This window comes from Trichechus manatus, unplaced genomic scaffold, assembly GCF_000243295.1.
Source record: "Trichechus manatus latirostris isolate Lorelei unplaced genomic scaffold, TriManLat1.0 scaffold00128, whole genome shotgun sequence".
Classification (NCBI taxonomy): domain Eukaryota; kingdom Metazoa; phylum Chordata; class Mammalia; order Sirenia; family Trichechidae; genus Trichechus; species Trichechus manatus.
The window spans coordinates 778,100-803,690 of NW_004444064.1; the positions used below are offsets into that span (position 1 = coordinate 778,100).

Below are 25,591 nucleotides of genomic sequence, written 5' to 3' on the forward strand. Positions count from 1 at the left end.
TGTGGGGACCTGGAGGGCTGCTGGGGGCCTAGGGGGATGTGGGGACCTGGAGGGGCTGCTGAGGAAGGGGGGATGAAGAAGCGTCTGGAAGGTATGGAGGGCAGGGATTTGAGAGGACCACATCAGCTGACTGAAGTGGGCGGGACATCCCAGTAGTGAGGGCGGGCCTGTCAGGGTCTCAGCATGTTGAAGAAATCAAATCATGCCAGCACAGACATATCCACATCAATATACAGAAAAAGAGAACAGGTTTTTAATTGTGTAAGCTTGACAGATTGTATGTATGTTGACTGTCAGTGGTAGAGTACAGAGTCTGGGCAGAATTTCACACCTTTTATACAGCAAAGTAGAAAAAAGAACCATTAAAACCTCTCATCTCCTTGAAAAAAAAAGAACAGACGCAACTTGTGATAGTTTCCTGCACATTTCGTGAGAGATCCTGAGTTAATTTTGGAGGTGTGTGTTTACAGTTCTGAATCAGAAGGCCTAGGGCCTTGTGTTGTAAAATCTGCAGACTAGGTTTATCTCTTTCCTTACCAAAAGGCCGACCTAGTCTGTGTTTAAGGGGACACCCTAATGGGAAAGGAGGAGCAACTGCCCCCTTTTTATTAAACAAGGAAGACTTCATTTTATTTACCCTTAAAATTGAGATAAGGAAGATTCTGGGGCGTGTTGATTCTCTGGGTCTTGGAAAGGGAGTTTGAGGGAGGACTTCCCAGGCGGTATGAAGTTAACCCAGAAGGAGAACAGGGAGGATCAGAAGTGGAGAAAGGTAGAGGAGGAAAGGCCCAAGGTCTGGGGAGTTGTAGGGGGCACTTGGAGGAGAGCGAGTTTTGGGAGACTCTGAGGCCCAGGTAGAGGAAACATCTGAAGTGGAGCACTGGGCAATGCGGCCTGTGGTGGAGTGTGGCTTGTGGCAGGGGGGGCAGAGTGCAGGGATTGTGTTATTCTGTGTGCTGTAGCGTCTCTTCCCAATCTGCTGTGGTATGACTTTTGTGGTGAGGATGGAATCACCCATAGTCCCATCCAGAGATTACTATTATTTTATTTTTTGGGATAGAACCTATCCTTTCGGACTTTTCCTTATTCATTTATTCTCTGTCTCTCCCTGCATACACACACACACACACTCACACACACACACACACACACACACTCACACACACTGACACTCACAAGCTGTATTATATGTATGCATAAATGTTTGGTGTTCTTAGCCTGTCTTTATTAATTAACAATGTACTGTCAGCATCTTTCCACATATTGACTAGATGTTCCTTTTTTTATCTAACTCCAGTTGTGATGAGTGCAGATCATGGGAGGCAAATGGAAAAGGTGTGGGAAGCACGTTCCTAACTGCCTGAAGATTTGGGAAGTATGGTTCAAAATTTGCCTCCTAGGGAAAAATAATGAAATTCAGAGGGCATTACTTGGGAGGAAGTCTAGGATTCCTGGAGCCCCTGAAGCTCTGAGGTTAAGACCAAGTCTCCCAACAAAGGGAAGGTTTGGGACCAACAGGCCCATGTGTGTGTCCCCCAGGATTGTTGGAGGGCATCTGAACTCATAACTCAGAGTAGGAGATAGAGCTCTCATTTCTTTTTTTCTTTTTTTATTGTACTTTAGGTGAAGGCTTAAAGAACAAATAGTTTCTCATTAAACAGTCAGTACACATATTGTTTTATGACATTGGTTAACAGCCCCATGACATGTCAACACTCTCCCTTCTCGACCTTGGAGGACGTTTTTTTTCTTTTTTGGTGAAAATATACATAGCCAAAGTACACCGTTTCAAAAATTTCTACATGTACAGTTCAGTGACATCGACTACGTTCTTCTGGTTGTGCTGCTGTTCTCACTGTCCTTTTCCAAATTATTCCATCACCATTGTCTTCAACTCACTGTCCCCTAGGCTTCCCATCAAACCTTTAGAGTTGCTGTTGTCAATTTGATCTCACATAGATAATACTTTTTTTTTTGTACTTTAGGTAAAGGTTTACAGAACAAAATAGTTTCTCATTAAACAGTACACATACTGCCCTATGACAATGGTTAACAACCCCACGACATGTCAACACTGTCCCTTCTCAACCTTGGGTTCCCTGTCACCAGCTTTCCTGTCCCTTCTTGCCTTCTAGTCCTTGTCCCTGGACTGCTGAGCCTCATTAGTCCCGTTTTGTTTTATGGGGCTGTCCAATCCCCGACTGAACGGTGAACCTTGGGAGTGACTTCACCACTGAGCTAAACGGGTGTCCGGAGACCATACTCTTGGGGTTTCTCCAGTCTCTGTCAGGCCAGTAAATCTGGTCTTTTTTTTTTGTATTAGAATTTTGTTCTATATCCTTCCCCAGCTGTGTCCAGGACCCTCTGTTGTGATCCTGGTCAGAGCAGTCAGTGATGGTAGCCAGGCACTATCTAGCTGTATTGGACTCAGTCTGATGGAGGCCTTGGTAGCTGTGGTCCATTAGTCCTTTGGACTAATCTTTTCCTTGTATCCTGTTCTCTTCATTCTCCCTTGCTCCCGAGGGGGTGAGACCAGTGGAGTATCTTAGATGGAGAGCTCTCATTTCTTGAGAACTGACTAAGAGCGAGATATTTTATGTTTTACTCCCCCTAATCCACATGGTGGCCCTCTGGTGTTGGCAGTATTACCACTACTGTAAGGTTAGGCCTGGAGAGATGCATTGAGCCTCTGACATAACTGGTGAGAAGTTGGGCTGGGACTGGAGCTCAGATCTGTGTTACCCAAAAGCAGCAGTTCTCAGTGTGGCCCCTAGACTAGCAGCACCTGGGAACTGGTTATAAATGCATATTCTTGGACCCCACCCAGACCTACTGAATCAGAAGCTCTGGGGATGGAGCCAGCTTGAGACTCCCTGCTCTAGAGCTTGTGACATCCGTATGAGGCATGCCACAAGAAGAACCAGAAAGAACAGCAACAGAAGGGGAGTTTAAAAGCTCGCGTTTTGTAGGAATGTGGTAGGAATGACGTAAAATCTTAGTCCTCCTCTGTGAAAAGTTAGAACGCCTGGTACTTCACAGGGCGGGCCATGTGAATAGGCTGTGTTGTTGCAAAAAAACACCCCCAAACAGCCTGTTTCATCCTCCCAGGTTGAAAACGGGGACCTCTGAGGGAGTGGAAACGGGTATGAGGGAGCAGGAGGTGAAAGTAATGGAAAAAACAAAGCACCTGCCAGTGGCTGCTGCAGACACTGCCACTACTGTTCCGACTCCAAGCCTTCTCTTGGTCGGGAGTTGTTGGAAGGTGTGTAAATGTTGCTTATTCTGTTACTTTGGAAACTAACTAAAATAGGGTGTTTACTTGATACTGAGGTTTGAGCTCATGTGTGATGGAAATGCTGAAAGAGACCTGTTATATAAATTGCAGGGTATTATAAATGCAGCCCCGTTGCCCGACTCCTCCTCCGTGAGCATCACTGCTATTGATCAGCATCAGATGCCCTTGGGGTGCTGTGCCATGATCTCCCCTCCCTATTGCAGCTCTTTGTGTTTGCTGGGTCATTGGAGGTCTACAAGTGTGTTCTCTGGTCCCAGCTGCAGCAGGCAGCACCAGTTAAGGACTCCCGGAACTTAGCATGGATTGGACAGATAGATTAGCATGTGAAGAAAGCTGTCCACCGTGGACACAAGTTGATGTCATTTGTGGTTCATCCAACACGTGTTTATTGTTCATATTGTGCTGGTGTTACGCACAAGGCTCTCTTCTCATGATGTTTACCTCCTAGTGCGTAGACCAGCTGATAGACGTGTAAGCGCGTAAGCAAGCACCCTGGAGTTGTATGTGCTAGGAAGGGAGTGAGCAGTGCTGTGACGGAGTGGCTGGTGCAGGGTGCCCTAGAGAGGAAGAGGGCCTCCGAGCAGATCCCTGAGAGAAGGAGCTGGCGATTCGAAGGTCTGGAGGAAAATATTTCAGACAGGACAGACAGCAAGTGGGAAGCCCTTGAGGGAGGAACAGAAAGGATCCTGGAGAATGGAGAGAAGGTGTTGGATGATGAGATTGGAGGCCACATAGAGCCTATTAGGCCGTGGTGAGGAGTTTGGATTTTACTTCAAGTATGATGGGAAGGATTTTTGGCAGAAGAGTGACATTTTCTAATTCTGGTTTTTGAGTATCACATTGGCTGATGAATGGAGAATGGTTGGTGGGGGCAGAGTGAATCAAGGAGACCAGTTAGGGGATTGTCCAGGTGAGTCATGACCGCGTCTTGGGCAGTGGTGTGGCCAAGGGGATGGAGAGCAGTGGACTGATGCAAGGTCCATTTGAGAGGTGCAACTGCTGATGGTCAGGACTTGCTCATAGATTGTTCGGAAGGGATGAGGGAGAGAGATCCAGGATGACTCCTACACCCGGTGGTGCCATTTATTGAGATAGCATATTTGTAAACTGATGAAATGATCTAGGACAGGGAGAGGCAAACTATGGCCCTTGGGTCAAGTCCAGCTCTAGAATACAGCCACATCCCTTTGTTTACCTATTGTTGATGGCTGCTTTCACCTTACAAAGGCAGAGCTGACTAGTCACAGAGCCTGCATGGCCCACAGAGCTTAAAATATTTACTCTTCAACCCCTGGTCTGGGAGAGATGGAGAAGTTGATGATGCTGGAGAGAGAAGGGCTGAAATCAAGAGGAAGGCCTAGCCCTTGAGAGGAACAGGGACACTGCTTCCCATGGACTGTGTGTGGGGATGGGAGGAAAGGCAGGACACCTGGGGACAGGTGCAGGCAAGTGTGCTGATGGGGTGGTGGGGCTGTGAGGTCCTCAGCTGAGAGTGAGTTAGGGAGGAAGGATGTGGGATGGGTTTGGGTGGGGTCATGTACAAGTTTGGGCTGCAAGTATGAGTTTCAGGCATTATGGAAATGTTTTTCTCACTTTTGCCCTTCCATTTATTCTTTGTTGACTTTCCTTTTTTGGGAAAGATGCCAGGGAAATCTGTGGTAGGAAACAGTTGTGGCTACATGTTTCTCCTTTTGCTTCTTCCTTGGCGTTTGTGAAATTTGAATACTTTTCTCATATGGCTTATTCCTTGTCCCAAAAGTAAGAAATGTTTTGGTTCTCCTAACTCGTCTTCTGTTTTTAAATTGTAGAATGTTGTAGAGCTGGTGGCTGGTGTTGTTGTTAGGTCTTTTAGTCATTTTAAAGGTGGAGAAACAGAGTGCCAGAAGGTGAAGTAACTTTTCCAAAGGCATAGTTTGTGGCAGAGCTGGAATTGGAGCTACAGCGAGCTTCCTGTGATGCCGCAATGCCAGACTCAGTAATTCTTTGGGGAGTTTGTGCATAATTTCACTCAGCATTCATGGAATAACTCCTCCTGGTTGGTGCAGGGTCGCTGTGAGTCGGATCGATGGCAGCGGGTTTGATTTTTTTTTTTAGTACATGCTCTAGAATGCTCAGGGTCAGGTAATTGTTCATTTAACTTCAATTTCCGGGCTATATCAAGCCCTCAAAGTAATGGGGATACAGCCATGAACAAGCTAGGGCGCCTACTGCCAAGGAGCTGACACTCTTGGGGGTCAGGGTGTGTGGGTCACTACAGTTAAGTCAGTGTGGCTGAATGGTGGGGGTTCCTTTCAGCCTGGGGGGCCAGGAGGCAGAGCTGTTTGTAGGGGATGACGATACACTGTAGTGACAGAGGCCTGAGGCTCCCACCCCACTTCCTGTTTGTCTCAGACTTTGACAGCACAGTGGTATCATTAAGCACTTTGGAAACCATGTTTAAAATGATGTGGTTAATTGCCCTTCCCTCCATTCTGAAAAATAGATACCTTTTCCATTATTTGTAGTCCAAGGGACGATTTAGTGACCTTCGTGATGGTAGAGACAGAATAGCAGTAGCAGACTAAGTGTATTGCTCACTGGTTACCTCACAGCTAGGGGACTTACCAGTAAGTCACTTACTGTGAGTACAAGTGTGTCTGGGCATGATACGCCTAAGGTCTGTAAACAGCTGGTTTCCTCCTGGTACAGTCAGGAAAGCCCGAGGCCAGCAAGGCTGCTGACTCTTATTCTTTCCCTCAGTGCAAAAGCCAAGTGCTCAGGTGAGTGTTTCTCTCATGAGAAAGGTCCAATTAAGACAGACCTGTAAGGTTCACTCTGGTTTGTTTCATTCAGTGTGAGATGTTGCCATATTAGGAAGCCTGTCCTCCCCTGCTGTTCTGCCCCCTCAGTGAATGTCTGGGATCATAATGCATGCCAGGAGGACTTGTGCTTCAAGCTCATGAGGAAAGCCCCTCAGAGAGATGACACCAACCTTCTGTACAGAAGCTTGGGATCATGGATTTCCTGGTCACTTTACCGAACCTCCCTGAGGTGAGAGTGTGAGGTGTTTTTTTGCTTGGTTGGTTGGTTTTTAATTTTGAGATTCCCCTTGGTCTGACATTTATAGTCATGCTGGCTAAGAAGACAGATGCTTATTAGGCCTGGCTTGGGTTCCTGTCTCCTCAAGCAAGCTTGTAATCACCACAAACGTCAATGTTCTCATCTGTAACCTGGGGATCCTCATGAAAGCCCCGTGCCATATGAAGTGCTTGGCGGCATGGTGCCTGATACTGGGAAGTGGTCAACTGTTCAGTCTTTCTTCTTTCTACTCTAGTCCTACCGTCTTCAACACTGTAAGGAGGCCTGCCTTCCCTATAACAGTAATCCTCAGCAGTCTCTTTTAGAATTCTCTAATATTTTAAATATGAACAATACAGTTCTTTAATACTGTCTTTACCCCGTAGTGGGCACTTATATGCAGGCCTGTTGTTACTTATCTTTAAACGTGTATGTTCTGTCTTCTTCTCTACATACTCATTTGGGCCTAAACTGTGTATTATACCTCCTTGAATGTCTAGATCCTAAAACTATGACTTTCTCAAAATTGATGCTTATGCAGAATACTTGATGATGCCTGTAGGAGGCACTGCCGAGGTGTCTGTGGACTTCCAGGGAACCTTGACCAAGAATGCACTGTGCTCCTTCCTCCATAAAATGGTCCCTTCAACTCGAACATTTTAGTTTATATTACGGTTAGCACCACTACTGGTGCTTTCACATACATTATCTCATTTTATGCCAATGACAACATTCTCATGCTTAAATATGGCAGCTTTCTTTTAGGCTTGTCCTAATTTCAGGTACTAGTAATTCGTAGTGCTGGTCATCTGGACAGAAGGGTAAATGACAATAGTTGATTGGCATGTACGCATATCTGGGAAATTTGGGCATGCCGTTTCTGTTGTGATTAAGAGATGTTCTAGAATATATTTGTGAAATACTTAAACCTGAGTATCATAAAAATTAAATTTATTATTTCTGTAATGGAATTGAATTATAGGTTCTTTTCTTCTCCTCTTCTTGATCATCATTATGTTTGTTTGTTTTTTTTGGTCAGGTGTTGTCTGTAGCCAACTCTGATCAAATGGTGAAAACTAGTAAGACCAGATGGCAGATTTCAGGCGTGGTGACACTCTAGCAGTCATAAAAGAAATGGATTCAAGAACAAACTGTGGATTCTTCTTATTCCTAATGAATGAGCTGAAGTAGTCAGATACTTTACATATAGCAGTGTTAACACACGTATCATATAATATATTATAGGTTAGGTACACACAGGTTTCCTATACCAATTCAGTTAACCTTACAACTACCATCTGGGATTGGTGCAATTATTATCCCCATTTTACAGATGAGGAAGTAGAGGCAGAGAGGTGCAGTTATTATCCCCATTTTACAGATGAGGAAGTAGAGGCAGAGAGGTGAAGTAACTTGCCTGGTATCACACAGCTAGCAAAAGGCAGAGCCAATTAACTTAATTCTGGTATATGCTGACCTTCAGTAGGAACATCTGCCGATTGTCTGTGTGATATCCATGTGTTGGTGGTAATTTTCTAGTTGTGCTGCCTAAGGCAGGAACTTCAAATGTTTTTGAAATTGTAATATCCAGCTGAAATTTAGTTTTAGTATACCTTTCATATGTGCAGTCATTTAATACAATTATGTATTGTTAATAAACATTCAATAAATCTTTTATTAAAGTATTATATACAGAAAAATTGAATAAATCTTAAGTACAGAAAATGCACAAACGTTGAGTTATAACAAAATGAATACAACTTTATAATCACTACCCAGGACAAGAAATAGAATGTTACCGGCGTCCCTTCAGCACCCTCCCTTTCCTTTTTCCCAATGTAACCACCATTCTGATTTCCTGTTTTTGAACTTTTCATATGCACATTTTTAAAATGGATTAAAATTTTTTTGAAAAATTTGAGGGAAGTTTTGATATCCCCTTAAGTCAAATGGAAATATTCTAGAGTGTTGTAAATTGATATGATGGGTTTATGGGGCTTGTGTCTTAAATATTTAGGTGTTTTAAAGTATATTGTAAAAATATAAAGAGCAAACATTTGCAATTCAACATTTTTCACATGTATAATTCAGTAAAACCAACTACATCGATCATGTTGGGTAGTCATCATCAATTTCTGTTGCCAAATTTTCCATCCCCATAAAGAAAAACTCTATGCTACTGAACCCTGGTCTCTCCTGCCCCTGGTAATCACTATTAAACTCTAATCTCTATACATTTGCTTATTCCAGGTATTTCATATTAGTGTAATCAGACAATATTTGTCCTTTTATGATTGACTAATTTTACTCAGCATAATGTTTTCAAGGTTCATCCATGTTGTAACATATATTAGCACTTTATGTCTCTGGCAGAATAATATTCCATTGTATGTATGTACCTCATTTTGTTTGTCCATTCGTCTGTTGATGGACATTTGGGTTGTTTGCACCTTTTGGCTATTGTGAATAGCGCTGCAATGAACATTGGTATATATGTTGTCTGTTTGCATCACTGCTTTCAAATCTCTTGGGTATATACCAAAGAGTGGAATTGCTGGATCATATGGTAGCTTTGTATTTACCTTTTTGAGGAACTGCTGTACCATTTTCCAGAGTGGCTGTAGCATTTTGCATTCCCTCCAGCAATGGATGAGAATTCCAGTTTCTTCACATCCTCACCAACATTTGTTATTTTCAGTTTTTTTAATCTTAGCCATCCTAGTGGGAGTGAAGTGGTATCTCATTGTGGATTTGATTTGCATCTCTCTAATGGCTAATGACATTGAGCATCTTTTCAGGTGCTTGTTTGCCGTTTGTGTATCTTCTTTGGTGAAATGTCTATCCAGGTCCTTTGCCATTTTTCGATTGGGTTTTTAATCTTTTTTTGTTAAGTTGTAGGAGTTCTTTACATATCTTGGATATTAAACCCTGATGTGATATATGGTTCCCAAAAATTTTGTCCCATTCTGTAGGTTTTCTCTTCCCTTTGTTGATAAAGTCCTTTGATGTACAGTAATTTTGATGAGATTCCATTTACTTTATCGTTTGTTGCTTGTGCTTTTGGTGTCATATCTAAGAATCCATTTTTAAAGACTAAGTCCTGAAGATTCACTCCTGTGTTTTTCTTCTGAGAATTTTATGGTTTTAGGCTGTACCTTTAGGTCTTTGATGCATGTCTTAGGCTGGGTTCTCTAGTGAAGAAAAACCAGTAAAGTGTGTTAAGTATATAAAGAAATTTATGTCAAGGAAATGGCTCACGCAGTTGTAGAGGCTGGAGCATCCCAAATCTGTGTGTCAGACTGGAGGCTTCTCCTGATTCATGCAGCTACAGAGGCTGATGAACCCACAGTCGGCAGGTCAGACAGCAGGGCTGTTGCTTACAGGCTGCGAAGACCAACGAATCCCAAGATGGGCAGGCAAGACCACAGGTAAGCTGCTAGCTCAAGTCCCAAGAACTGGACATCGTATGAACAGGAGCCAGCTGCAAGATTCAGAGCGATCATAAGTCCGCGACCCTTGCCAGAGAGTCCACTTACATTTGATGCAGGCCACATGCCCAAGGAAACTCCCTTTCAATTGATTGGCTACTCACAGCATATCTCATCATGGAGGTGATCCCATTATATCAAATCTCATCATGGAAGTGATCACATCATTATGTGACTGCCATACTACATCATAACTGCCAAACCATGAGAATCATGGCCCAGCCAAGTTGACATATGATCTTAACAATCACAGTCCTTCCTTTGTCAACTTGGCACCTATACACATCTCCTTAAACCATACATAATCTCCGAATAAAGACAATTATAAAGTCATAGTTGCACCTAACATGATACAACTAATATACATGCAACTGAAAACGCACTAGCCCTGTTTACATCTTATATTTTATAAGTGAAAAAAACAAAAATATTTGATGCACGCATGCAAGGCAGAAGTACTTATAACAATTACAGTCCTCGTCTCTGCAATTGGTCATGTGGTCATAACTGGTATTTATAACCACCTTCTTCCACCACCCATTCTGTATTCCCTTTGTCCTCAGGAAGCACCTCAGCTGGTTGTGGTTCTTTGCCTGGTGGGGTGACCCAAACCTTCATTCTTGAATGGTCTGGGCCGTTAATAGTTATGTTGGAATTGGGTTGCTGTAATTTTCATTGACTTTAATCACAGGGCATGGTAGTACTACTCTGGACATACTGTTATTTACCTCTGTTGTGTATTATCAATCTGATTTCCTCTTGGTAATCAGGATCAGTCACAATAGCTGTCATGGATTGAATTGTGGCCCCCCAAAAATATCTTGTCAGCTTGGCTTGATCATGATTCCCTGTATTGTATGATTGTCTACCATTTTGTCGTGATTTCCCTGTGTGTTGTAAATTCTTTCATTGTGATGTAATAAGATGGATCAGCGGCAGTTATATTGATGAGGACTACAAGATTAGATAGTGTCTTAAGCCAGTCTCTTTTGAGATATGAAAGAGAGAAGCGAGCAGAGAGATAGGGGAACCTCACACCACTAAGAAAGCAGTGCTGGGAGCAGAGTGTGTCCTTTGGACCTGAGGTTCCTGCGCTGAGATGCTCCCAGACCAAGGGAAGACTGATGCATCACAAGGACCTTTCTCCAGAGCTGACAGAGAGAGAAAGCCTTCCCCTGGAGCTGATGCCTTGAATTTGGACTTGTAGCCTACTAGACTGTAAGAGAATAAATTTCTCTTTGTTAAAAGCCATCCACTTGTGGTATTCTGTTAGAGCAGCACTAGATGACTAAGACACTAGCCAATATGGCAACTCCCTTTTTTTTCTGTTGATGCAGAGGCATAAGGACTCCAAAGTGGCCAGGTGGCATTTTTAACTTTCAATTCAATGGAATCACAGATGTGTCTCCAAATGGGAGCTTTCCTCCCTTGGAACTAAGACCTTAGATCCACAGAGCATAGGTTTGTGGAGACAGGAATTAAAAATTTTGCGAGTGGGTCACTAAGGATAATAGTGAATGGTGCTACTCCCATTTTCACTGCTTGATTCCTGGACCCATGAATCCTGGCTGTGGGAGAAACAGCAACATATATTGGACACTGGTTTAGAGTATATACAACCCCCTGGAGAGCATTGCTCCAACTCTGCAAGATATTGTCACCTAGCTGGTGCCATAATTGAGTCTTTAGAAGGCCATTCCATTGTTCTACAAAGCCAGCTGCTTCAGGATGATGGGGAACATGGTAAGACCAGTGAATTCCATGAGCGTGGGCCCATTTCCGCACTTCATTTGCTGTGAAGGGAGTCCCTTGATCCGAGGCAATGCTGTGTGGGACACCATGACAGTGGATAAGGCATTCTATAAGTCCACAGATGGTAGTTTTGGCAGAAGCACTGTATGCAGGGAAGGCAAATCCATATCCAGACTAAGTGCCTGTTCCAGTAAGAACAAAACGCTGCCCTTTCCATGATGGAAGTGGTCCAGTGTAATCAACCTGTCACCAGGTTGCTGGCTGATCACCTCAAGGAATGGTGCCATATCAGAGACTCAGTGTTGGTCTCTGCTGCTGGTAGATCGACACTCAGCAGTGACTAGCCAAGTCGGGTTTGGTGAGTGGATGTCCATGTTTCTGAGCAAATACATAACGTCCATTTCTACTACTGTGACCGCTTTGTTTATGAGCTCATTAGGCAGTGTTGGGAGTGGCTGGGGAAAGAGGGTGACTGGTTTCCACAGAATGGTCATCCTATCCACTTGATTATTAAAATCCTCCTCTGCTGAGGTCACCTGTTGGTGAGCATTCACATGAGACACAAATATCTTCACTTCTTTGGCCCATTCAGAGAGTTCTTACCAAATACCTCTTCCCCATACCTCCTTGTCTCCAATTTTCCAATCATGTTCCTTCCAGTTCCCCAACCATCTAGCCAAACCATTAGTGATAGCCTACAAATCAACATACAAGCCCATATCTGGCCATTTGTCCTTCCAAGCAAAGTGAACAACCAGGTGCACTGCTCAAAGTTCTGCCCACTGGGAGAATTTCCCTTCACCACTGTCCTCAAGGAGGTCCCAGCAGGGGGCTGTAGTGCTGCGGCTGTCCAGTTTTGAGTAGTGCCTGCATATTATGCAGAACCATCTCATAAACCAGGCACGAGTTTTCTCTTCCTCAGTTAACTGATCATAAGGAACTCCCATGAGGCCATAGGTGCAGACGGGGAGGTGGAAGGTGATGCAAGAGGAGTGAAGACTGTGGACATTTGGGCTGCTTCCTCATGCAACTTACTTGTACCTTCAGGTCCTGCTGAGGCCTGATCTCATGTATACCACTTCTGTTTAATGATGGAGTGCTGTTGTACACGTCCAGCTTTATGACTCTGTGGATCAGACAGCACTCAGTTCCTGATGGGCAGCTCAGGCTGCATGGTGACTTGGTGACCCATGGTTAAGCAATCAGTGTCTGCTAAGGCCCAGTAACAAGCCAAAAGCTGTTTCTCAAAAGAAGAATAGTTATCTGCAGAGGATGGCAGGACTTTGCTCCAAAATCCTAAGGGTCTGTGCTGTGTGATTCACCAGGAAGGGCCTGCCGTATGGCTGCTAACCAAAAGTTCAGCAGTTTGAATCCAGGCATTCCTTGGAATCTCTATGGGGCAGTTCTGCTCTGGCCTATAGGGTTGCTATGAGTTGGAATCGACTCAACAGCAATGGGTTTGTTTTTTTTTTTTTTGGTATGGACTCCAAACAGCATCTCTATCTGCCACTGCCACTTCAAGCACCATTGGATCAGTTGGATCATATGGAGCGGCTTGCATGGCAGCCTGAACCTGTTGCAGAACCTTCTTTTGTTCTGGGCCCCACTCAAAACTAGCAGCTTTTCAAGTCACTTGAGAAATAGGCTAGATAGCATACCCAGATGAGGAATATTTTGCCTCCAAAATCCAAAGAGACCCACTAGGTGTAGTGCCTCCTTTTTAGCTGTGGGAGGAGCCACATGCAATATCTTATCCTTGACTTTAGAAGGAATATCTCCACATGCCTCACACCACTGGACCCCTAGAAATTTCACTGAGGTAGAAGGTGCCTGAATTTTTGTGAGATTAATTTCCCATCCTCTAGCACACAGACGTTTTACCAATTAGTCCAGAGTCATTGACATCTGTTGCTTACTAGGTCCAGTCAGCATTATGTCGTCAATGTAATGGACCAGTGTGACGTCTTGTGGAAAGGAAAGGTGATCAAGGTCCCTGCAGACTAAATTATGACATAGGGCTGGAGAGTTGATGTAGCCCTGAGGTAGGCAGCTGAAGGCATATTGCTGGCCTTGCCAGCTGAAGGCAAACTGCTTCTGATGGTCCTTAGAAACAGGTATGGAGAAAAAGGCATTAACCAGATCAGTAGCTGCATACCAGGTACCAGGAGATGTATTAATTTGCTCAAGTAATGAAACCACATTTGGAATAGGAGCTGCAAGTGGAGTCACCACCTGGTTAAGTTTCTGATAATCCACTGTCATTCTCCAAGATCTATCTGTTTTTTTGCACAGGCCAGATAGGCAAGTTGAATGGGGATGTGGTGGGAATCACTACCCCTGCCTTCTTCAAGTCCTTGATGGTGGCAGTAATCTCTGCAATCCTTTTAGGAATGTGGTATTGCTTTTGGTTTTCTATTTTCCTAAGTAGGGGCAGTTCTAATGGCTTCCACTTGGCTTTTCCTACCATATTAGCCCTTACTCCATTTGTCAGGCATCCAGTGTGGGGATTCTGCCAGTTGCTGAGTCCATTCCAATTATGCATTCTGGAACTGGGGAAATCACTACAGGATGGATTCCGGGACCCACAGGATCTACTGTGGGATGGACATTTCTGTTTTCTTAGTATTAAGTATTTAGTTATACTAGAGAGAAAAATTCTAGTATGAAGAATCTATATCCTAAAGCAGAATGACCTTTGTGATACAAATTACTGTCAGCAGCTGTGAAAGTTCTGAGAAGTTAGCCTGCCGCAGTTTCATAGATGCTGGCAAAAGCATGAGATTCCTGGGTCGGAGACAAAGGACTTTATTACTCATGGCACAGCAGATTTTGTGTTTCCATCTGTTCCCCTTGGCTCTCAAGTCCCATTGAGGTGATGCAGAGTATGGATGGACACTAATAACACAATTGGTTTGTGTCACAGCTGAGGAACGCTGAGTTTGGAAAACTCTCAGTCTTTAAGGGGGCTGCTGGCAAATTTGTCTAACTTTTGCCTCCAAGGGAGACAGTATCTTTATTATCTTGGTCAGGAAACAAATGTACTCTCTAACCAGGAGGGAGTTATCATGTCTAGCTTTAAGGAAGTGCTGTGCAAACATCCTTTAAAAGATAATCTGGGACAAAAACTGTCACAAGACATGTAGAAACACCACTGCCTCCCGACCGTATCTACCTGTAGTTTCTACAGCTTCTAGTGACTTTTCCTGTAAGTATGTCACTCCGTCAACCACTCTGATTCATTTGATTGGGACCAAATCTGTTCAGTTTGTCTCATACAGTGTTTAATTAAGGCTGCCATCAATAGGACTCCAAGTAGCAGGATGGACTAACTACAGTATTGACCTCAGCCATGCTGCTCAGGGTCCCAGTTGAACAGATACCATAAAACATGAGTGTCGTCCCATTCATTTAGTCACAAAGTATTCACTGAGTTAGGATGATAAATAAAATATGGTCCTTGCTCTCTAAGGGCTTCCAGTCAAATATACAAATTGTTATCCTATGATAAGTATATGTAAGGTCTATAATAGCCTCAAGAGGGAGAGGGCTGAGTGGTGGGTAGGGTCCTTCCCATTTTAGACAAAAAATTGTGGTAGCAGTGGGAGGATTCTTTGGAGTACCATAGTACCAAAGGCAGGTAGGGAGACCCGTTCAGCCACTGCCATAGTCTAATTAAGAGTTGAAAAGGAAGTCCTTCTTTATTCTCTTGGCATTTCTATGCTTTATAGGCTTTGGGGTTTAGGTTGTATCAGCTCACTTTGTATTTGATAATACATTGCTTATTCTCAAATTACTTTGTTTTTGTGTAATTAGAAATCTTATTTTGATGCAAACTCTTCAAGAAGTATCTTGTGTTTGTCTTGTCTAGCCTTGTAGTGCTTGGTTTGGTGTCTAGTCCAGTAAGAATACTGAAGGGTCTGGTTCTTTATAGTACAATCACATGAGTAAATTGATAGAATTCTACTTGACTCAAATCTTCGTGAGCTAGTGACTGTGTCTGTCTTGTTCCTTGTATACGTGAAGCCCAACGTGGCATCTGGTACATAGCAGGGGCTTAGAAGCTTGTTGACTGAATGACTGAATGAAGAGAATGCCTGTAGCCTCCAGCAGTTCTGTGGAAAGCCCATACTTTTTAATAGTTTAAGGGATAATATTAGCTATTCTTCTGTTTTTATAAGTGAAGTCATCATTATTGAATTGTGTCTCTCTCTCTCTGTGTGTGTGTGTGTGCATGTATATGTATATACGCATATGTATATACATACACACGTATATACTTATAAGTAATGAAAGTAAATGTAGATGTGAAAATATGAATAGTATACTTCGTTACATGTGTATATATATGTGTATATGTGTGTATGTGTGTATATGTGTACTATTCATATTTTCATATCTACATTTATATTTATTAACAGTCTGAAAAGTCATGGATGAGAGATTTGAAATAACCCTTATGGAACATTAGTCCAACTCTCTCACTGTACAAATAAGGAACATACAGTCAAAAAGGATGAAGACCTTGTGTAAAGTCAAGCCACAGGTTTATGACATTGACAGGGCCAAAACCAAGCCTGTAAACCTAGTCCAGCGCTCTTTCAAGTAGTGGTCCAACTGCAACACGGCATATCTCCCACTCTTCCCTATAGGGTCGCTGTGAGTCAGAATCGACTCCACGACAACAGGTTTGGGTTTTTTTTGGATATGTATGTAACTATATAGTTACACAGAACCAAAGAAAACCAGCTGCTGTCAAGTTGATTCCAACTATTGATGACCCATATGTTTCAGGGTAGAACTGCTCTCCATAGGATTTTCAATGGCTGTGATCTTTCTGAAGTAGATTACCAGGCCTTTCTTCCAAGATACCTCTAGAATAGTTGGAATTAGAAGGAAAAAAACATTGTTTTTAGTCTGTAGGATTTTTTTCCATATAATTAAATAGATTTAAAAAAATTTTAAGATGGAGGTATTAGTTTAAAAACTTGTAATCGATGTGGAATGATAGGGGAAATCATGGCCAAAATGTAGCATTTGTGTGAAGGATCTGAGAATGAGTCATCAATCAAAACTGAGAAAAGAAGCACTGGGGCTTGGGGCCGTAGTTTCTAGGGATTTCCTTTAACTGCAGTATCTTGTCTTCAGATTGTGTCTAGCTGTAGACACTGATCTGAGTGGGATTGTTTTGGTGGACACGGGTGGAGAATCTCATGCAGAGTATTATGAGAGCCCTTGGGGCTTTGGGGATAATAGTTTGAAAACCCCTGGTAGAGGGGAAGAACATGAGTCTGGGACTTAAGAAACTTGGTTCTGATCCCAGCCCTTCACCTTTCTGGCCTCACTTTCTTCATCTGACACTGACTACCTAGAGTTAGGCCCAACATCACAGGTTAAGGCCTTAGACCTTCAGACTGCTGAGTCTGCCCAAGACTTCAGACTCCAGGCACGCATTTGAGGGTTCCCAGGGCCACTCTGACTTCTGAGCAGCTGGCTCCAAATTCAGGGCTTCCCACTACTCGCTGAAGTTCGGTAATTCGCTAAAATGACTCACAGAACTCACGAAAAGCACTGTATTTACAGTTGCAGTTTTATTACAGCAAGAGGATACAGATGAGAACCAGCCAAAGCGAGGGACGCTAGGGCAAGGTCTGGGATCCAGCACATAGGGGCACTCACTACGTGTTAGCTTCTGTTGAAGTGTTTTGTAATGGTTACTCACTTGATCGCCAGACAAGCCAAGAAGAATATGTTACTGTTAACTTCATTGTACATGTGGGGAAACTGAGGCAGAGAGGGCAGGTAGTTTGCTCAAGGTCACAGGCACTGAGAAATGGCAGGTAGGTTTGAGCTGAAGCAGTTTGGCTCTGGAACCTCCTTTCTTAACCGCTACGTCAGTGGCTCTCAAACCTTTTGATCTCGGGACCCCTTACCAAATAAGAAGTTTTTGTGTCCCCAGGGACACATCATCCACCTAGCACATTGATGCATGCAGAATATTGTCAATTGGGGAAGCTCGCCTGAATTCAACACCCAGGGTGTTAATGGGGGCCTCATTACATAGGCACAGTTGATTTTATCATTGGCCGTATGATTGAAGTCAATCTCCAGCTCTCTTTCCCCTCCCCGGAGGTTGGCTAATATCATGTGGTGGATGTTTCTGGCCCTGGTGGGTCTTACCACCACTCTTGGTCAGCCCCCACCGTGAGTTACCTTGTTAACATAAACTATCGGGTATGATCAGAGGGGCCCACCATGAATAACAACAACACTCCAATCACTGGGGAAGTTCCAAGGGTTTAGAAGTGACTTCCCAGAAACTGGGGACAAAGGCCAGATAAATTCTTTGGGCAAGGTTAGAGCTTCACTCCACAGTAGGGATGATGACAGTATGCCTGTCACACACTTGGTGTGAGAACCATTGATAGGCAGAGAACCCCTGTACAGAACAGATAGAGAATGAGGCCAGGTTTTAGAGTCTTTGGTACAATCGGAGTCCAGAGCAGAGTTAGCAAGTATACTATGCTTGTTAGCTTCCTCGTGTCTCTAGTTCTAAGCATGCTTGTTACATCTTCAGCCTCACCTACCCATCATTTTGTCTCCTCTCCTTTAGATGCAGAAGTTGTGACCTTGGTGGCAACCCAATCTAGGAAACAGATGAGCAGAGACATCTGTGTCCACACCTGGCCATGCTCTTACTATTTAGAACCTGAGAAGCAATGGGTCCCTGGAGAACTTTCATTAACTTCTCTCTCGCTAAAATTTATCGCTGATAAAACTGGCAAAATTCTTGTCAGCTTTCCCCTTTCTAGTATAATTGAGATCAAGAAAGAGGCTTCCCATTTTATCTTCCGTTCTATCACCATCCTGGAAAAGGACCATGTTAAGCACTGGTTTAGTTCCTTACAGCCTAGTCGGAATGCTGTTTTCAATATCATCGAGCATTTTTGGAGAGAGCTGCTGCTGTGTCAGCCAGGAGCTACTGTTCAGGCATCATCCTCCCCCATGACCAAGGGGAAGGAACTGACTGGTTTGATGGCGTGTTCCCAGAAGCGCTTGGAAGATACAGCAAAAGTCCTCCACCATCAGGGTGAGCAGTTTGATAACATCATGGAAGGACTAGACAAGATTGAATCTGACCTGGATGTGGCTGACAGGTATAGTAAATCACTTTATATCTTGACCTTTGGATTACTGATGTTTTGTGTCTTTTCCATTGTTCCCTACATAATACACGTTCTCCAGTCTGGAAACATTGGTTGGGTACCTGTTGTATACCGTTACCGTGGGGTTGGTGCTCTGGGGATCCAGCACTTACGTGCCAGGTGCTGTTTAAGTGTTTAGTGAGGATTACCTCATTTAATCACCAGCAAGTGAGGGAGAATGTGTTACTGTTAACTTCATTTTACATATGGGGAAACTGAGGCAGAGAGCCAAGTCACATGCACTGAGAAATGACAGCTAGGTTTTAGCTGAAGCGATTTGGCTCATAAACCTACCTGTTTTCAAAACCTTTTGGTCTCAGGACCCTTTTACACTTAAAAATTGGGGACCCCAAAGAACTTTTGTTTATGTGGGTTATATCTATCAATTTTTACTAAATTAGAAATAGAAACAGAAATTTAAAAAATTATTTATTCATTTAAAAAAAAAGTAATAAACTCATGATATGACAACATAAATGACATTTTTATGAGAAATAACTTTGGTAAAGCAAAAAGTATTTAATCAGAAGAGAGTGCTGTTTAGATTTTTTTCAAATCTCTTTAATAGAAGACATCTGGATTCTCATATCTGATTCTGTAGTCTGTTGTGATATCACATACCGTGTAACCTCAAAAAAACAGTGTACACTCATGAGAGAATGAGGGTAGAAGAGGCAAATAATGTCTTGGTATTATTATGAAATAATTTTGACCTCACAGACTCCCTAAAAGGGTCTGAGAGACCCTCAGGATCCCCAGATTACACTTTGAGAACCACTTCACTGTGCCACACTTTGTATATCTTAATACAAATTCTTGCTTAAGCTGGACAAGTTACTTGGTAGGTCAGGAAATACTGTACTCTGTCATTTTCAGCTCATAGAGGGTTGTAATGAGATCTCTGTATTAGCTGCTCGGTGATGAGCTGAAGCACTGAGGACTGAGGATTTGTCAGATCCATGTTGCATGGCTACTGTTTGCAAGAATCACCTTGCCTCTAAGTTATCCCCTGCTTTGCAGTTAACTCCTGTTGCTATTTCTTGGATGCTCATTTCTTCAGTACCTACTGTGTAAAGGGTACGTTGCTAGAGGTGCAAGGAGAAGGACACTAATCTTACCCTTAAGAGGGTTTTACTTGTGTCAGATAAGGTATAAGTTCATTAAACCTTGCGTGTTGTTTCCTGGGAACACAAGCTACAGTGTTCCCAGCCTCCCTTTCAGTTAGCTAGGATCACGTGACTGAGTTCCAGCCAGTGGAACGTGGGCAAACGTGATGAAGTTCTCTTCCAGGCCTGTACCGTACAAGTCCTCCAAGAGAATACTAAAGAGGACTCGAAGGCCCTAAGGAGAACAGAGACTAGAAGGAGTTTGGGTCCCCAAATGACATCCAGAGCAGAGTCCTGGCCCCAGTCCTCAATTGGACCCTGACATGAACAAGAAATAAACCTTTGTTTCATTAAGCCGTTAAGATGTAGGCAGTTGTTTATTATAGCGGTTAGCCTTTGCAGGCTTTCTTTCATGTTAACTGCTATACATTTGATCTACATGTATCAGCTTGGATAAATCTCAGAACAGTATTTTTCTGGGGAAAAAAAAAGTTGCAAATAGATGTGTACAGCATGATACTGTTTATAAAATTAAAAAAAATAATACGCAAAAAGGCACTGTAGGAAAAAATTTGTGTAATTGAAATATAAAAACGTGAACAGGAAGGGTATAAACTGGGCCGCCATAGTCGTGTTCTGTTTCATGATGTTCCTTTGTATGGATCCTTTTTAATTCATAGTGTAGGCCCTCAGTGAGCTCTTAATTTGTCCATCTGATCTGGGGAAATTTTTGTATTGTTTATTTGATAATTTCTTCCCCTCGTTTTTTTTAATTTGCTCCTTCTGGAACTCCATTTTTTAGATATATGATCTCCTGGACTGCTGTTGTAATATCTTTCCTCTAATTTTTCCTTCTCTTTGTCTTTTTTTCTACTTTATATTTCCTCTGTTTTATCTTCCTACCCTTTCTATTTCTATTATATTATTCAATTCCAAGAATTATTTTTTGTTCTCTAGATGTTCCTTTTGGATAACATCCTGTTCTCATTTCATGGATGTTGTATCTCTTCGGATATTATCAGCATTCTTGCTTTGGTTTGAAGATTTTTTATGCCTGCATTCTCTGGTTCTTCCAAGGTGTTTTTTTCTGTCAGTTTGTTTTGGTCTCTGTCTTTTTTGTTAGAAACATTCCTCAAATGCCTAGTGATGCTTGGCCTTCTGTGTTAGAGGGCCAGAGAAGCATCTTCCACTCTCCTACCTGGAAGGTGTCAACTTGGCTACCAATGTTCTAGGAGCCCAGTGTGGAAAGGACCCTCGGTTTGTCTCCTTGTTTACAGTATGGAGGGCTTTGCTTCATTCTCCTGCTTTGAGCATGCTACTCCCAGTTTCAGCCAAGCCTGAAGTCTTGTCGTATCCCCTCCTATTGACTTCCTGTGGAGTGAATAGACCCTGAGCTTCTGCATCTGGGAAGGGGAGTCTCTTTGTTGGCTCTCCTGATGATTGTCCTCCCACTTCTTTGTGGGACCTGACATGTCTGTGTCCCCATTGTTGCCTACTCTTTTTGTTAGAAAGGCCATCATTTCATCGATCCCACTGTCTCCCTGTGCTGTCCCTCCTTCAGTTCTCATTCTATTCTGGGGTAGATTATCTCTTCAAGAACTATCCATTGCTGAGTCTTGACCATCTTCCCCTGGGGCTGCTGAATTCAGTTCTTGTGATACCTCACCAGAATCAGCACCATTATACTTAGAATTAATGAGAATAAACACCTTATGTTAGTACCTCCTGTTTGCCTGACTATTTGCATTTTTATTATTGTATTCCTTTATAATTAATTGTATCAGAGTTCTTTCCCACTGGTAGGCTACATGGACTGTGAGGTCTTTGGTTCTACTTAAAGGGCCGTGGTCAGAAATCTTTGAGAAGTATCTTCTTGCAGAATGAGAATGTCTGATCCCTCTTCCATGATAGCCCTTCGAGATTTAAACAGTCAGTAGTCCTCATAAACTGTGGTTTCCAGCCCCCAGAACTTACAAGAAACTTAGAGTATATGTAAGAAAAAGAAAATATGATTCAGGATTTTGAAAAGCAAGTCAGGAAACCTAAAATTACTGAGGAAATAAACTACTATTATATAAAAACTTTAAATCTTGTATGAACGAACTGCATTGTGTGGTTGACAAAATAACCTTATGTGATCTTAGAGAGTTGGCTTCATTCTACTCCCTTTTAGGACGAACAGGAGTATCACACTGGGAGTATTGTACCCACGTTCTAAGAGAAACATGGAGAAGAGAATTAGGAAATTGAAGAGACTTAAAACTGTATCCTTGAGAGGAGCAGAAATAAGAGTTGGTCATAAATGCCTTAAAATAACCAAAAAGAATTTGTATGAAATGATGAGACTGTTTCTCTGGAAAATACAAGATTCTATGGTTGGAAGACATTGGGAAAGAAAATTTCCCTTAATAAAAGAAACTTTTCTGACTATATGCAGCTGATGGAAAGTTTCTCATCTCTGTTTCAAAATGTTCTAACAGTGATGCACGTCAGTGTCATGTAAACATAGCCTTGTTGTTGTTAGTTGCCATCAAGTCATCTCTAACTCATGGTGACCTTATGTGAAACAGAACAAAATATTGCCCAGTCTTATGCCATCTTCATGCTGGTTGGTGTGTTTGAGTCCATTTTTGTGGCTATTGGGTCAACCCATCTCATGGAGGATTTCCTTCGTTTCGATGACTCTCTTCTTTACCAAGGAGCCCTGGTGGCCCAGTGGTTAAAGAGCTTGACTGCAAACCAAAAGGTCAGCAGTTCAAATCCACCAGCCACTCCTTGGAAACCTGGGGCAGTTCTCCTCTGTGCTGTTAGGTCACTATGAGCCGGAATTGACTAGATGGCAATGGGTTTTGTTTTGTTTTTTATTTACGAAATATGATGTCTTTTGTAGCGATTGGTCTTCCCTGATGTTGTGTCCAAAGTAAGTGAGCCAAAGTCTTGCCATCCTTGCTTTTATAGAGGACATATAGTCTCCTCTCAGTTTTGAGATTCTCAGATATGAGTGTATTCTTTTTCCTTTTTTCATTAGTAGCTTCCTGTAAGGTCTTAATTTGCAAAGATGCCTGTCTTAGTCATCTAGTGCTGCTCTAACAGAAATACCACAAGTGGATGGCTTTAACAAGAGAAATTTATTCTCTCATAGTCCAGTAGGTTACAAGTCCAAGTTTAGGGCATCAGCTCCAGGAGAAGCCTTTCTCTCTCTGTCGGCTCTGGAGGAAAGTCCTTATGATGCATTGGTCTTTCCTTGGTCTGGGAGCTTCCCTGTGCAGGAAACTCAGGTCCAAAGGATGTGCTGTGCTCCTGGCACTGCTTTCTTGATGGTATGGGGCTCCCATGTGTCTCTGCTCGCTTCTCTCTTTTATATCTCAAAAGAGATTGCATTAAGACACTATCTGATCTTGTCAACCTCATCAGTATAACTTCATCACAGTGATAGAATTTACAGCACATAAGGAGATCACATATAATCTCATCATGGTGATAGAGTTTACAACACATAAGGAAATCATACAACACTGGGAATCGTGACCCAGCCAAGCTGACAGATATTTTTGGGGGACACAACTCAATCCATTACAATGCCATACTGATATACAGACTATTTTAATGTCCATTCTAATTTGGACCCACTTGCCTGGCCAAGCGTCTATATGTCCACCTTGCCACATTCTGGTCACGTCTGACAGCTCCCTGTAAATGGTAGTGACTCTGCCAGTGTTTCTGCCCCACATGTATCTTCAAACATTCATTATAGGGCCTGGGAGTCTTTACTATAAAAGAAAACCTTAAAACATTTGAACCTGTCTCATGAAAATGAAAGTAGTGTCAGCCAACATGGGTGGCATTATTTTGGTGTTTCACATCTGTTTAACACACCAGAAATCTTTCAGTCACATAAAAAATAAAATAAAGGTGGGCAAAGAAACCACAGAATGCTCATTTTTCTGCATTAATCAAAATCACAAATTATCAGCCTAAACTGACCATAGGATTTTGGTTTAATTTGGATAATTATGGACAATCTTGATTAAGAATGTTTTGTAATAAAGGAGGAATATGTGTTGTAACCCTTTAATAATGTAATATAAGTGTTTCTTTATTGATATATTAGATAATACAAATGGCAGGCATAATAACCACAATAATTTCAAAGTAGTGATGAACGTAATATTTTGAGATATACAGCAATGGTAATATAATGTGAAAATATCTGAGATTTCTGTTGGTGACTGTCACAGCTACTGCTAATAATACTGTGGTGGCCTACATTCAGAATTGAAGGAAATGCTAAGTTTCAGTTAGAAGTTAGTGAAAATAATAAGGTATTTTTACCCCATTCAATTTCAAGGACCCATTGAATTCTGTTAATGGGGTTCTAGAAGATTGGTGACTACTTTATTTTTCTTCTTCAATAGTGTTTTACTTATACAGGGCATCTTCCCTTTCCGAATAAAGTTAATGATTAATTTTTCCATCTCTTTAAAGAATGCTGTTGGTATTTGGATCAGGATTGCATTGTAGATTGCTTTGGGTAGAATTGACATTTTCACAGTGTTAAGTCTACCTATCCATGAGCATGGTATGTTTTTCCATTTGTGTAGGTCTCTTGGCGTAATATTTTGTAATTTTCTTTGTAGAGGTCTTTTACATCCTGGGTTAGATTTATTCTTAAGTATTTTATTTTTTTAGGGGCTGTCTTAGGCTGAGTTCTGTAGAGAAGCAAAACCAGTAAAGCATATAAATATATATAGAGACAGATTTATATCAAGGAAACGACTCACGTGATTGTAGAGGCTGAAATGTCCCAAGTCCGTGGATCAGGATAGAGGCTTCTATTGATTCACGTAGCCACAGGGGCTGGCAAACCCAAGATTGTCAGGTTGGAGAGCAGGGTTCTTGGTCAAAGGCTGTGAAGATTGACATATTCCAAGATTGGCAGGCAAGACCACAAGGCTTCTCCTGATTCACATAGCTGCAGGGGCTGGGGAACCCAAGATCAACAGGTCGGAGAGCAGGGCTGTTGCTCATAGGCGGTGAAGATCGATGAATTCCGAGATCAGCAGATAAGCTGCAGCTCAAGTCCCATGAATTGGAGGTCAGACAAACAGGAGGCAGCTGCATGATCCAGAGCCAGCAAAAGCCAGAACATCCACTTATATTTGGATGTGGGCCACACACCCACGGAAACTCCCTTTCAACTGATTGGCTACTCAGCAGATCTTATCATGGAGGTGATCACATATAAACACTGAGAATCATGGCCTGGACAAGCTGACACACAATCTTAACCATCACAGGGGCTATTATAAATGGTATTGTTTTCCTGATTTCCTTTTCGTAGTTTTCTTTATTGGTGTCTAGGAATCCAACTGACTTTTGTATGTTTATCTTGTATCCTGCTACTCTGCTTAATCTTTCTATTAATTCCAGTAGTTTTCTCATGGAGTCTTTTGCATTTTCCATGTATAGTATCATATCATCCATAAATAGGGACAGTTTTACATTTTCCTTACCAATTTGGATGCTCTTTATTTCTTTTTCTTGCCTTATTGCTCTAGCCAGGACTTCCAGCACAACGTTAAATAGGAGTGGTGATAAGGCGCCTCCTTGTCTTGTTCCTGTTCTCAAGGGGAATGTTTATAGCATCTCTCCATTAAGAATGATGTTGGCTGTTGGTTTTGTATAGATGCC

At 42.4% G+C, this 25,591-nt stretch overlaps 1 protein-coding gene across 9 annotated transcripts in view; it reads left to right on the forward strand.

The window, feature by feature from the left end:
- Positions 1-25,591, forward strand: part of SNAP47 (synaptosome associated protein 47) — an 80,462-nt gene that overhangs the window by 798 nt on the left and 54,073 nt on the right. For 2 of the 9 annotated variants that reach the window (XR_002825369.1, XR_002825370.1), the window contains exons 1-2: positions 3,427-4,205; positions 18,203-18,746. Coding sequence is in view for 7 of the 9 variants with exons in the window: in XM_023739045.1 (XP_023594813.1) it covers positions 4,154-4,205; positions 18,203-18,746 (596 nt within the window). In the remaining 2 variants the exon portion in view is untranslated. Of the gene's footprint in view, positions 1-3,246; positions 3,263-3,399; positions 4,206-9,744; positions 9,781-18,202; positions 18,747-25,591 lie in introns of those variants that run through there. The other 7 variants (XM_023739049.1, XM_023739045.1, XM_023739046.1 and 4 more) reach the window with 7 other exon arrangements.